Here is a 13,985-nt window from a genome sequence, read left to right as displayed (position 1 = left end):
ATATATTTTCATTTGTTTAATACTTTTATGGTTACTACATGATTCCATATGCGTTATTTCAGAGTTTTGATGTCTTCAGTATTATTCTACAATGTAGAAAATGTAGAAAAGAAAAACCCTTGAATGAGTAGGTGTGTCCAAACTTTTGACAGGTACTGTATGGTAACACAAGACCGTGTTGTTGATTCTGTGACTGGTGACTCACCGGTGTACATGACTCCATTGAGTTCCACTGACATACTGATGCTGCTCATGCCATTAGTTGTGAGATTGAGAGCTGAGTCCTGTCGGCCATCTGAGAAAACACACACAGCATGTAATGTACACAACACTCATAGGTGATGTTTAACAGCAGATATAAGCATCAACATCTCAGGAAAATGTGTAAATATGAACAACCTCACTACATAAACATATGGGGCGGCAGGTAGCCTAGAGTTTCGAGAAGCGAGCCAGCAACTGGAGGGTTGCCAGTTCAAATCCTGGGTCTAAGGAAGTCACTTAACACCCCCCACAACAACTGCACCAGTGTGGCAGCCCCCTGCTCTAACCTCTCCAACCTGTATATGTATGTTTGTCTTTCAGAGGAGTTGGCCACATTTTGGTTGGACCTTCTGTACAATTGACGAGTAAAAGGATCATAAACTAACTGCACAAACAAACGTATAAATAAACGAGTTGAACAATCTAATAACCTGTAATAAGGAATATCTGTTACATCCGTTGTTAGAAGGAGACCAAGGTGCAGCGTGGTAGGCGTACATTATACTTTTATTTTAAATGACACCAAAAAACTACAAAATGCAAAACAAACGTAAAGCTATATGCAGTGCAGAAAGCAACTACACACAAACAAGATCCCACAACTGAAGGTGGGAAAGGGCTGCCTAAGTATGATCCCCAATCAGAGACAACAATAGACAGCTGCCTCTGATTGGGAACCATACCCGGCCAACAAAGAAATAGACAAACTAGAATGCCCACCCAAATCACACCCTGACCTAACCAAATAGAGAAATAAAAAGGCTCTCTAAGTTCAGGGCGTGACAATATCTGAATAAACTAACTAACTTCTGGAACAACCTAACAAACAAATGGAACCCACCCTGCTAACTTGGATACATTATATCAATTCATGAGATAGTTTACCAACGTATCCAAGTGAGTGGACACCTAAGGCCATTGATTCATGAATGGTTCCCACCTGATGTCCTCAGTTGCCCTTTGTGCCCGCTCCCATACCCTATCATTCTGTATTTCTTTATGACTGTAACTTGTATACAGGTACACCAGAGAAGCCACATCCCTGATTGGCAGATGAGTGACAACCAATGTTCCCTCTAACTTAAACGTTGTGAAAATTATGTGCAACATCCGTTTACTGTGAACACTGAGGCTGTAACCGCTTTAAGTTAGTTTTAACAGGGGCCAAGTAGGTTACTGTAGCTATTTGATCATAGTGTAGGCCTACCTGTGGCCTACCATGAGAGAAAATGCATCCCATAACATTTTAACATGGAAATAGCTGTTCTATCATTCAGCCTACAGTAACAGCCAATGTGTGGTGTTCAATGTTGGCCTACATTCCATGAGACTTTTTGAAGAAAAACATGCAGGGCTTGACATTAACCTGTTTATCCACTTGTCCTTCAGACAAGGACGTGACTGAACATGTTGTGTTGTTTGATGCAAGAAACAACTTGACAAAATAAAATGCATTATTATTCCCATACCATTATTACAGAGAGTCAGACAAATTATGCTACCCTCTGCCTATTGGCTATTTAGTTTATTCAAGCCTGTCTCAAAATACAACACCGCTCCTTTAAGACAAGAAAAAAGCTCTGTACCTGACTAGCTTTCAAAAATGTTTAGAAATGAACACGTTTTGTGCTCTTGTAGTAAGCAATCACACCCCTATTGGTGACTACAAATGATCTATAACTGGGCTAATAACTCACTAACTAGCAAAGGATATGAACTAAATGTGCACACGTGGCTACATGCACCACTACCACAGCTGTAAACACAGTAGAGTTAGAATTAAATGACACAGATCCATATATGGCAATGGTCTATTTGCATATAGGCCTTCTGCAGCTCTGATTAGTTATGCACCGGTCTGTGTAGAGTATGGACTGAGTCAGTGCGCAAAATAATCATACTCTGATGCCTTGTGCCTACAACAAAATCTCTTGCATAATTTGTTTTGTTTTTCGGTATGTTACATTGAATGTGGCTAATATTGCGTTGATTCGATCACAATAGCCACAGTAAAGGAAAATGTTGATAGTGTTAACTAACGGAAAACTCTAGAAAGTTGAGTGAAGTTCAATCTTGTGCTTCTCTCAGTGGGCTGATATTTCTTCTGTCCTCGGGGCTACTGCGCACACACGTGCAGTTTAGAGGGAACATTGGTGGCAAACCTGATTAGAAGCACCTTCTGCTCATCGGTTGCTCACCTGTGTTCCCTACAAATGCTGTTTTGAATGAAAAAGCTTTGTACCTACACACTGAAGAAGGCTGAAAAGCTGAAACATCTGTGTATGCTAATCCCTAATGAATTGAAAATAATAAAATAAAATAGAAAAATGAATTAAGCTGTATGCAACATCTTTTTGAATGCGAACCCATCACACCTTTAATATTAACTATACTAAGAAATAATTTATTTTACTGAAGGGAAGCAATGGTGGACCAATCTTGGTACTTTCGAATCAAATGTAACATTATTTAAAGTGCATTTAAAAATGGCAACAGGCTCTACCTTGGTTGTTGATGCGGATGTTCATGGGCATCTGGGCAGTCCTGGCCAGCAGATTGTGCTGCAGCGCTCTCTGCAGCAGCCGCTGGTGCTTCTCAGCAGGTAGGGCAATCTTCTTCTCCGGGGGCTCACCTGCCTCCAGTCTGTCCCTCAGCTGCTCTAGAGCCGCTAACTGGGCCGCTGCTGCCTGCACCGCCACCGAATTACCAACCAGAGGGTGCCTGGACATGAAGCCCAAGCCGGACACAGGCTGGTCACCCTCCTCTTCTACAGGGGAGAGGGGAGATGGAGAAGTTTAGAGCAGGGTCGTTTTGGTCCAGGATGTGGTAGCTCTTCAAATTAAGTATCTGTTGTATGATGTTATGGGTTACTGTTCACTTCAACCGTTCTGTGATAAGTATGAACCCTCCCAACCCTCATTGTGTTCACGTTCACTTCAATCGTTGGCTTTATTCATGTCAGTGATATGAATGAACCCACCTTTTTCTTTTTTTTCCTTTTAAAAATACAAAATACATTTCCTCATCTCAATGCAGAATAATTGTCCTTTAAAGATATCTGAGTATAGCAAAACACCTTTCGATCCATCAATACTGTTCATCGTTGGCTAGACGAGTGCATACAAAGTTCAAAACCCCAACCCTTCCTTTTATGTACCTTTCTTGATTTTTTGGATGGGAGTGAGAGAGTGGCCTCCGTTGGTGGCCACGTTCATCCCCATGTTCTGCATGGACATCTTGGGGGAGGACAGCATGGTGGGGGTCCCATTGGGGGAGTAGGTGAAGAGTGAGCTGCCGAAGCTCTGCCGGCGGCCCTCCCGTCGGTTACAGTCGATAGCTGCCTGGAGCTCGTTGGGGTTGCTGAGGCTCCTCTTGTCACATTCGTATGGATACAGGTACTTCATGTACCTGTGAAAAAGATATTTCAGTTGGTATTGGGATAATTTTATGAAATATGAAACTATTTGAAAAGCACAGTATTACAATGGATAAGTATACCTTGAAACAAGTTTACAAATTATATGGGGGAATGTGTGTGTGTGTTCGGTGTGCATAAGCGTGTGCTCACATGTGTGTATGTGTGTGTGTGTGTAAGTGTGTGCTTGCGCTTGCGTGTGTGTGTACTCACTGTGTCCTGAGAGTAAAGGCTGCACTGGTAATTGAGGTAGGCAGGTTGAGTCCTTTAGTGATCTCTCTCCACAGCTTCTTGTTGATGACCTCCACCAGGCCTCCCTTCTCTGTCACCAGCTGGTACAGCATGTACAGGTCTAGGACCTGCTTGGCCATGATGGGGATCCTGTTCACAGGGGTTCCTGGAGACGAGGAAAAGACAATTCACTGCCTGTCACTAACACCATACTCTTTTGCTAGGTTTCCCTTTTGATAAGTTGCCATGGAACTGACTGTGAACTGAGAAAACTTTATAGTGGTCTGAAACATTTTAATGCTTCAGGAGTACAAAAATATATTCAGAAATGTCATGTTCTATATTCTGGGTTGGACAGTAACTGATTAAATGTAATCAGTTACATGTAATCGGATTACCAAAAAAAAACTAACTGTAATCATCTACATTACAAGCAAAAAAATAATAATACATTATGACACCTTGTTTTATCATTGACACTCAATTCAGCACTGACAAAAAGGCGCAAGTTTATGCTTGTTACACCTGAGCGATCACTATGATGACACACCAAATGCATTTGATGGATCCTTTTTGTCTTCTTCTAATGCCTCTTATTTATTTACATTTTATATTTAACCTTTATTTAACTAGGCAAGCCAATTAAGAACAAATTCTTATTTACAATGATTGCCTACCCCCGGCCAAACCCTAACCCGGACCGTGCTGGTCCAATAATGCGCCGCCCTATGGGACTCCCAATCATGACTGGTTGTGATACAGCCTGGAATCAAAGTAAGGTGAAAGTAATCATAAAGTAACTGAAAGTAATCAAATTATGTTACTGAGTTTGTGTAATCCAAAAGTTACATTACTGATTACAATTTGACAGGTAACTGTAACAGATTACATTTAGAAAGTAACCTACCCTACCCTGGTTCTACGGTATTGTTTTCCTACGGAGAGTATCACACCTTTTCATAGCACACAATACTTCAATACATTATCAATTGTCAATGCCATGTCTGTTTTGTTCTTGTTATAGTATTGGGTCTTATTGTGCTTTAAAAAACATGACTTATTTTTATAATTCTGAAAGAAAGCTATGGAGAAAAAAAACAGGAAAATGTTCTCATCTCAGTCTCTTTTCAATTCCCTATATTGTACCTAGAGGGCAGTGTCCAATTCTTTGAGCAACTAGGCACGCAGACCAGCCCATACATTTTTTGAGGGCACAGTGTATAGTGTAAACATACCCTAAACACCCAATACTGGATTTTCCACACTGACTATCTTAACATAATAATATTTATTACTATTACCTTCAACATGTTGGTCTTATATTTCCAAAGTAGAACTAGTTTGTGAATCAAAATCATACAATGTGCTGTTTGCCTGAGGGCACACACTTAACGTGTTGTGAAATGTGTTGTGAAATGTAATGTAATGTTTTTAATTGTATATATCTGCCTTAATTTTGCATGACACCAGGAAGAGTAGCTCTAATGGGCAACCAGAATAAATACAAATAGAGTCTGACGAAGTGACGATCATTAATAAAAGATGCAAATGCTGAACCAAACCAAACACCATAACTTAACGGAGCTACATAAAAACTCTGGCGCCTAAACATATACCTAAATACATTCCTAAGTTGATACATGCAGTCTCATGTACGCTTTAGTTTTAGACGAGCTGGGAACAGTGAAGGCTTGGCCGACCATAAAGCAATCATCTGCAAATGAATAAAGATCCACCCACGGAGGTGAAAGCTGAGAGTTTTGTTTCCTATGTCAGTGAAGGGGGAGGGGCGGGGGCAGGTGGCTAGAGAACACAACAGGGCCTCTCAGTACTAACCCACCAAGGCAAACAGTGAAATCTCTATCGAGTCATGTCTTTTATTTGTATTAATGTGGCTCTGCTGCATGAGATACTGGGACAGAAAGGTACAGTCCTGTCTTGTATATCCGCCACTCCTTTTACAATACTCGCTCACCTCTCTTTTGCATGAAGCTGAATAGGTCATCCAGAAACTCTTTTCTCTTTGGGTCTCCATCTAGTTCGTAGAGCTGGAGAGGAGCGGAGAAGAGGGGGAGAGATAAAAACAGGTTACAGCTGGGAGTAGATTACCAAGGGGGGTTGAAAACTATTATTGCCCCAAAATGAAGGATGGAGCCTCAGCTTTAGAATGCTATTAAGTCGAGAGAGGACGTCTAGTATGATGAAAACCTGATGTGGCCCAGCTGCTATGGCTGAGAGCTCCGGAAAGTTTGGTGAAAATTAACAGTAAAAGTGAAGCACATGGCTCAGGGGAATACAGTGGGCTATTGTGGTAACTTAAATTGCGGTATGAAGATTGTTCACAACAAAGATTGATTCACACTCGCTGGTGTGGAGAGTATCTTTTGACTGACTAGCTTGTCAAACAAAAGTGTAGTTTAAAAATCAAACCAATAATGTATAGCTGAGGCGGAAGAATACATTTTTTCATCATTGGGTTTTAATTCTCTCTGAAATGACTGTAAAGTGTTGGTCCCATGTTTCATGAGCTGAAATAAAAGTTCCCAGAAATACACACAAAATGCTTTAACTCTCAAATTTTGTGCACAAATTTGTCTCCATCCCTGTTAGTGAGCATTTTTCCTTTGCCAAGATAATCCATCCACCTGACAGGTGTGGCATATCAAGAAGCTCCTGAGTGTGCTCTCGCGTGGCAGAGTGGTTTAAGGCACTGCATCTCAGTGCTAGAGGCATCACTACAGACACCTTGGTTCAAATCCAGGCTGTATCATAACTGGCTGTGATTGGGAGTTCCGGTAGGCTGTCATTGTAAATAAGAATTTGTTCTTAACTGACTGTCAGAAACCATCTCAGGGAAGCTCATCTGCATGCTCGTCATCCTCTCCAGGTCTTGACCTGACTGCAGTTCGGTGTGTGGGCAAATGCTCAGTGGGAAAATGCTCAGCATTCGATGGCATGATGGAGAAGTGTGCTCTTCATGGATGAATCCCAGTTTAAACTTTCCCGGGCAGATGGCAGACAGCGTAGAGTGTATGGCGTTGTGTGGCCAAGCGGTTTGCTGTTGTCAACGTTGTGAACATGGTGGCAATGGGGTTGATGGGCCTCATAAGCTACGAACATAATTGCATTTTATCAATGGCAATTTGAATACCGTGACGAGATCCTGGGGCCCATTGTCGTACCACCTCATGTTTCAGCATGATAATGCAGGGCCCCATTTTGCAAGGATCTGTACACAATTCATGGAAGCTGAAAATGTCCCAGTTCTTCCATGGCCTGCATACTCACCAGACATGTCACCCATTGAGCATGTTTGGGATGCTCTGGATCAACGTGTACAACAGCATGTTCCAGTTCCAGACAATATCCAGCAACTTTGCACAGTCATTGAATAGGAGTGGGACAACATTCCACAGGCAACAATCAACCAACCGCCTGATCAACTCTATGTCTCTATGTGAATGAGATTTGTTGCGCTGCATGAGGCAAATGGTGGTAACACCAGACACTCACTGGTTTTCTGATCAACGCCCGTACTTCTTTTTGTAAGGTACAGTATCTGTGACCAACAGATGCATATCTGTATTCCCAGTCATGTGAAATACATAGATTAGGGCATAATTCATTTATTTCAATTGACTGATTTCCTTACATGAACCGTAACTCAGTAAAGACTTTGAAATTGTTGTATTATGCATATATATTTTTGTTAAGTGCACAAGATGCTTCATCAAAGCAACAGTTCGGCCAGAGCACACAATGCAGAACTCTAGTCTTGTTCTGGATTTGGGAGTACTTTATGCAGGCTCTTGCTGTGTAATCACAAACAGGCCATTCTCTTTGTGGCATTTAGCGCCCATTAGTGATGCCAAGCTGCAGTTAGATCTTATTATCAGAAGGATGGGGGCTGGATGACGAGGCGGTGGAGAGGCGGTAATAAATGTAGGGCTGGAGGCAAGGCCAGTCTTAATTACAGGATGCATGCATTTCGAGGAGTGCCGAGCCATAAATCTTCAAAATGATCTCTCTCACCCTCTCTCACTTTCTCTCACTCACAGAAGTTCCAAAAGAATAAAGACATTTCAAATGTCATATTATGTCTATATACAGTGTTGTAACGATGTGCAAATAGTTAAAATACAAAATGGAAAACATCTTACTGCTGTGATGGCACACTGTGGTATTTCACCGAATAGATTTTTTAAATATTTGATTTAACCTTTATTTAACTAGGCAAGTCAGTTGAGAACAAATTCTTATTTACAATGAAGGCCTACACCGGCCAATATTGGAGTTTATCAAAATTTGATTTGTTTTCGAAATCTTTGTGGGTCTGTGTAATCTGAGGGAAATATGTGTCTCTAATATGGTCATACATTTGGCAAGTTAGTAAGCATAGCTCAGTTTCCACATCATTATGTGAGCAGTGTACACATAGCCTATCGTCTCGAGAGCCAGGTCTGCCTACGGCGGCCTCTCTCAATAGCAAGGCTATACTCACAGTCTGTACAAAGTAAAAGCTTTTCTTAATTCTCACCCCCTCACTTAGAGACCCCCTCTAACCCCCTCATTCTAACTCCCACCTACACACCCCACTAACCCCCAACTACACACCCCTCTAACCCCCTCATTCTAACTCCTACCTGTACACCCCACTAACCCCCCCCACATACCCCTCTAACCCCCCCCCCGACATCACTCTGGCAGAACACATCTGTTTATCTGGGACGGGTGGAGTTTGGGGATACAGGTTTTCACATCAACTTAAATCTATAGTACACACACTGATAGGGTGTCGACCGTCTCCTTGTGTGCGACTGTCTCACAAAGAGCTGTGTCAATGAGCAAAACGTTGGCAGTGAGCATAAACCTCGTTACATACATACCACTACTGAGGAGTTTTACGTGTTTCTGAGTGATAGAAAAGCAGGCAGGCGTTTTAGAGTGAACTTTAAGAAGCAGGGAGTTTCAGGGTGAGCAGGTTTCCTGCCAGCACAGATTTCATTAGATCCACCCAGAATGTTACAATGTGAAATAGCCAACAAATAGTCAAAGACCCTACTTCAATGCATTGCCTGTGTGCATAAAACGTTTGAGCAAGCTTTGTTCAGGCTGCTGTTTATGACTTCATGTTTCTTTGTTCGTGTCTCATGGATCATTGATACAAGATCTGCAACGTATTCATTTCTGAATGCTTTAACTATGCAGGTCAAGCTTGTTGTTTGCCTGTTGGGTGAAACACACACAAACATCTGTTTCATGTCAAACATCATGAATAATTCCAGCACAAGTAGTCACGGTTACTCAGAGGTTGCGAAAAACAACAGCTATCGGAGTCCCATGCGAGTCATCCAGGCACCTCGCAACAAGTGTCACGTAGCACATAATTGGGCCTAGCTATTGAGCCCTGTCCCCACATGGACATTGAGAGGGGATCGCATGGAGCTGGTGTGTCACACGAGCTGTTGCCTATGAAACACACCCATCCTTTCACACCTGCCAGGGCTGACTGACACACACACACACACACACACACACACACACACACACACACACACACACACACACACACACACACACACACACACACACACACACACACACACACACACACACACACAGAGAGGAGGGCAGTGGGGGAGGGGAGAGAGAGGCCAGGAGGGGGATGGGAGGAAGCGAGCATGCAGCTTGACTTCACCGGTGTGAGGGGGTGCTGTATATGGAGTGTGAACCTGGGCACATGATCTCTCTTATTCAAATAGTGTATAGTTCCTAGCTGTGTCTCTCCCATGCTAGTTTGTTGCGTTTTAACACGCTTATCAAGTGAACAAGGACAATTCAACAACAAAATGTGGCACAGACTGCTCCCTTTGACTCATTATTACACTCATACTTTGATTTCCAACTCAAAGAGATATAAAACCACAGCACCACCTAAGAAACCACAGTAATGGCAAAGCATCGCAGTGAGAAGAGGTATCTAGCTCCTGCTATGCTGGGTGACTTTGCTAGCTTACTAAATATGTATTGAATTAAAGGAGCAACTGTTCAGTATTTATCATTTGTGATTGGTGTGTAGAAACAGATAAGCCATGATTTGTGTCGAGCATTATACCACGCGGTTACCATATATGTTTCACAACCAACAGCCTACATTTCTTTATTAGAAAAAAATTGCTCATAATGCTATTTAGGTCCACATTATTGGAATTGGCTAGATTTATCGTAGCAAGCAATTTCACTACTTGCCTTCTTGAGAAGATTTCCATTCAAGGGGAAAATCAATTGTACAAGTCACGTTAAACTTTCAATAAGCTGTAGGAACAAGAACTGGAGACTACATAATACACTGAACAAGCTTAAGAAGAGGGAACCAGCAAAGTACACTGTCGTTTTAAAAAAAGTAAAGTTTAAAGTATGTAAATAAAATAAACCCCAACCTCTACTTTTTTTTGTAAATGGATGTTTCTATTTTGTAGTGTGAAGACATTAGCACAGTAAGAATGAACATGGTTCACACCTGTGGATGGTCAATGAATGAATAGCAAGAGCAGTTCCACTCTCTATTTGAATGAGCCTGAAACTAGTCTGACAAAAAAAAGTTATATTTTTGTCTTCCCTGTTTGTCTGTACCCTCTTTCTACACCCCATACATCATACTGTTGTAACACATTACCAACCTTCACACCACAACCAGTTCGTTATTTTAAATGTCGAATAGCTGAGAAAATGTTCTGAAATGTTCATTTGAGATTTATCTGTACTTTTACAGAGAAAACAAATACATAAACCTCTTCAAAGACATTTTGTCTTGTTTTCAAACCTGAAAACAAATTCAGCCTTTCTACATTTACATTTTAGCAGACACACTTATTCAGAGCAACTAGGGTTAAGTGCCTTGCTCAAGGGCACAATGCGCTTAACCACTAGGCTACCTGAGCACTATACCTAGAGACAGAACCACTGTTGAACATGGCACAACACATTTAAAAAAAGGTGCACTATGTAGAAATCGCTCCCCCATTTCCTGGTTGCTAAAATTAAAATATTTAGTGTCATTTTAGTTTATGTGACAAACAAGCCAAATAAGTATAGTGTAGAGAGTCATTGTACCATCTAAACAGCTGTAAAATATATATTTTCAACAACCAAAAATATTGTACTTTCAGCTGGTGTTCAAAACCGAAAGTAAAATAATCAAAAACTAAACGTAAGAATGGGAAGCTTCATAGACTTGCTTTCAGAATGACAGATCTATAACTCACATTTCTATGTGAATTAGTTTGGGTCGCCCACAAAACTGAATTCCTGACTTCATAATCCAAGATTCACCTAATGGATAGTGGGTTGGGACAGTATCAAAAGATTTAGACGTAAGCAAATACTCAGAGAAGCAAAAACAAAGCTGTTCCTCCCAGTGAGTATTGCAGCATTTTCTAAGAACTGAAGAGAGATTGGAGAGGATTGTAAAAAAAATAACAACAAACTGCTTTGCTTGGATTAAGAGTAATATGGTGACACACAATGCAAAGGGTAGCATAGCAAGTGTAATATGTTTGAATTCTGTCAATTAATGGAGTCAATGAAGGAATCCTGCATAGGGCCAACGTCAAAGTAATAATCATGTCTTTCATTGGATATATTTACAGTTGATGTGAAAATAGAGTGAACACCACTTGACGATACAAGACATGGAAATAGAATGAACACTATTCAATGACACATGTATCCCATTCCCACTAACCTCAGCTGTTCTTACAGTACATACAGCCTGTATAGACTTTGATAAGAATGTGGAACAGTTGGCAGCTTGTGAGAGCGTCTAGATTGCTAACTGTATGACGATGTATTAAGGGCCTAACCTAACTACACAGTCTAATGAATAGTATCAAGTTTATAAATGCCAAAGAAGGTAGGGCGGAACTTTGAGCAAGCTGCAGTTTCACATGTGAGCAATGTGAGTGGATGGGGAACTGTTTGATTGGCACGATCAAGAACAGGCTCTAAGAAGACAACATCACCTAACCAAACAAACTGGTCCCAGTGCCTGCGTTACCAAACAGGACCGGCAGACAATCTGAAGGGAACAGAAGACATGTCTGGCGAGAAAGGCTCTGGTTGTTAGCAGAGTGTCAATCAGAATGATTGATAACCTTGGCTATGAGGGTGATGGATATCGACAGCCCAGGTCACGTCCCCCCCCCCCACCCTCAGCAGCCCTTTCCATGTGGCTCTTTAGGGAAGGAGATGTCCTGGTCAGTTAACACTAGTTACCACAGCCACAAAGTCAAAATTGGCTATATCGTATAAATTCATGAAATGTTCCTCATAAGGTTAGCAGTGTGGTTAAGGTTAAGTTTAAAACCAGATTTTAATTGAGATAATTGTCAAAATAGGTGGGGTTTAGCCATAATTTTGTGGCTGTGGTAACTAGTGACATCTGCCCTGGTTGTGTTGGCCGGGCCATCCAGATCAATAGGTTGGATGGGTAAAACGTTTAAACTGTGCTAACCCTTGATCATAGGGCGCGCACAATTGCCCCAGCTAGCGTCGTAAGGGTTTGGCCAGTGTAGGCCGTCATTGTAAATAAGAATTTGTTCTTAACTGACTTGCCTAGTTAAATAATGGTTAAATATATATATATTTTTAAATAAAATAAAAAATTGTCCTCTCCTTGTCAGCTGCCATGTTGTGGTACCGACCTGAATTTGTCGAATAGAAACAAATTTTCATTGCAAAACATTTTCAGTTTGCAGTAAATGGCAGTAAATGTTTTGCAACAGAATCAGCGTAATGAATACACCCCAGGGGGAGTCATGACAATGCCCACAGTTGTGACTTGAATCCTAACCATCTTTCAGAAGTGGATAGGATCAAAACAAGGTGTGGCTGGTTAATCTCACACATCATTCTTTGTATGACGGTCATGCTTATAATGGCTATTGAATTGTACGTTTACATTTTCCCCAACTGACATTTTCCCCAATCTATTTCAAATAAGGTGGATTCAGAAATACCAGGTAGTGTGAAACATTATATCTGTGTCTGATCTATTTCCCATTAATTTCTTAAAGAATGCAACCTTTTAATGCCCAAGGCTGATGGAGAACTGTTTCAAGCTATTTCAAGGCGACAGAGCACAAACATGGTCTTTGTAAGGATATGGATGTTTCTATAGATTACTTCTTTCATAGACGTCATAACTTTGTTTGTTGACACTTCAATAGTAATCGCATTTTTACCAGAGTATTTTGGCACAAGGTTACATTCTAGTCTTTCATACCGTTATAAGCTTTAGCCTTGTATCGAAATGTACAGATTAGACACAACAAACGACGCAGGTCATCCACAAAGAAAGATATATGGTTTGAGAGGTTGGACTCAGTCTAGCAATGTCAAACATATTTCGTTATTTTTTTTTGCTTTAGCCAATAAAGCAAATGCATGTTGTATAATCTCAATCCACTCCCTGACAATGTATTAGTTGACAAGTCACGGTTAAATCAAATCACTTTCTGAATAAATACAAAACTAGGTTTTCCCAGATAACTAAAGACACTGTGTAGATGCCTTGAAACTATACAAAAAAGGCCAAATGCCAAAATGGGAACACAGAAAAAGAAATGCTGACCTTTATGCAATCATTGTTTACATTCCTGCAACTAGCTACCCCCCTTCAACACCATATTGAGTGCCTGCCAATTTCCAGAATCCCCTTGGCTGCACAGTTCTGACATCAGCTGCACAGCAACTAGATACTGGACACTTTAAAACACTCCACTTCACAGCCAAAAGCCAGTATTCACTACACTTGTACTGCTTGGCTGCTGTTCAAACTGCTCTCTCTCTCCCTCGCTCCCTCCCACACCCTTTAGTTACATCCCTCTGTTTCTCCTTGACTCAACAGGAAGACTTTAATAGGTCTTCCCATGCCACTGTTTGTTTTGTTTAAGCCGTTGTTTTTATGGGATGCCTAGTTCCATTAACCCTGTTCTTTCTTTGTGTTAAAACAAAGTCTGTCACACACCCAAAGGTTCCCCGGGGCACTTCATGGCCGATAGTTTGACGACAGAAT

At 41.2% G+C, this 13,985-nt stretch overlaps 1 protein-coding gene across 3 annotated transcripts in view; it reads right to left on the bottom strand.

Annotated features, from left to right (window-relative positions):
- Positions 1 to 13,985, bottom strand: part of arid3a (AT-rich interaction domain 3A) — a 60,055-nt gene that overhangs the window by 2,609 nt on the left and 43,461 nt on the right. For all 3 annotated transcript variants that reach the window (XM_036956952.2, XM_036956872.2, XM_090194454.1), the window contains 5 exons: positions 5,886 to 5,958; positions 3,893 to 4,076; positions 3,422 to 3,672; positions 2,768 to 3,031; positions 206 to 295 (listed from right to left, as the gene is read on the bottom strand). In XM_036956952.2, the coding sequence (XP_036812847.1) occupies positions 206 to 295; positions 2,768 to 3,031; positions 3,422 to 3,672; positions 3,893 to 4,076; positions 5,886 to 5,958 (862 nt within the window). The remainder of the gene's footprint in view (positions 1 to 205; positions 296 to 2,767; positions 3,032 to 3,421; positions 3,673 to 3,892; positions 4,077 to 5,885; positions 5,959 to 13,985) is intronic.

This window comes from Oncorhynchus mykiss, chromosome 1 (assembly GCF_057628025.1).
Source record: "Oncorhynchus mykiss isolate SJ-2025 chromosome 1, ASM5762802v1, whole genome shotgun sequence".
In the NCBI taxonomy this organism is placed as follows: Eukaryota; Metazoa; Chordata; class Actinopteri; order Salmoniformes; family Salmonidae; genus Oncorhynchus; species Oncorhynchus mykiss.
The sequence above is the reverse complement of the archived record's forward strand: the minus strand, read 5'-3'. Positions and strand labels throughout refer to the sequence as shown.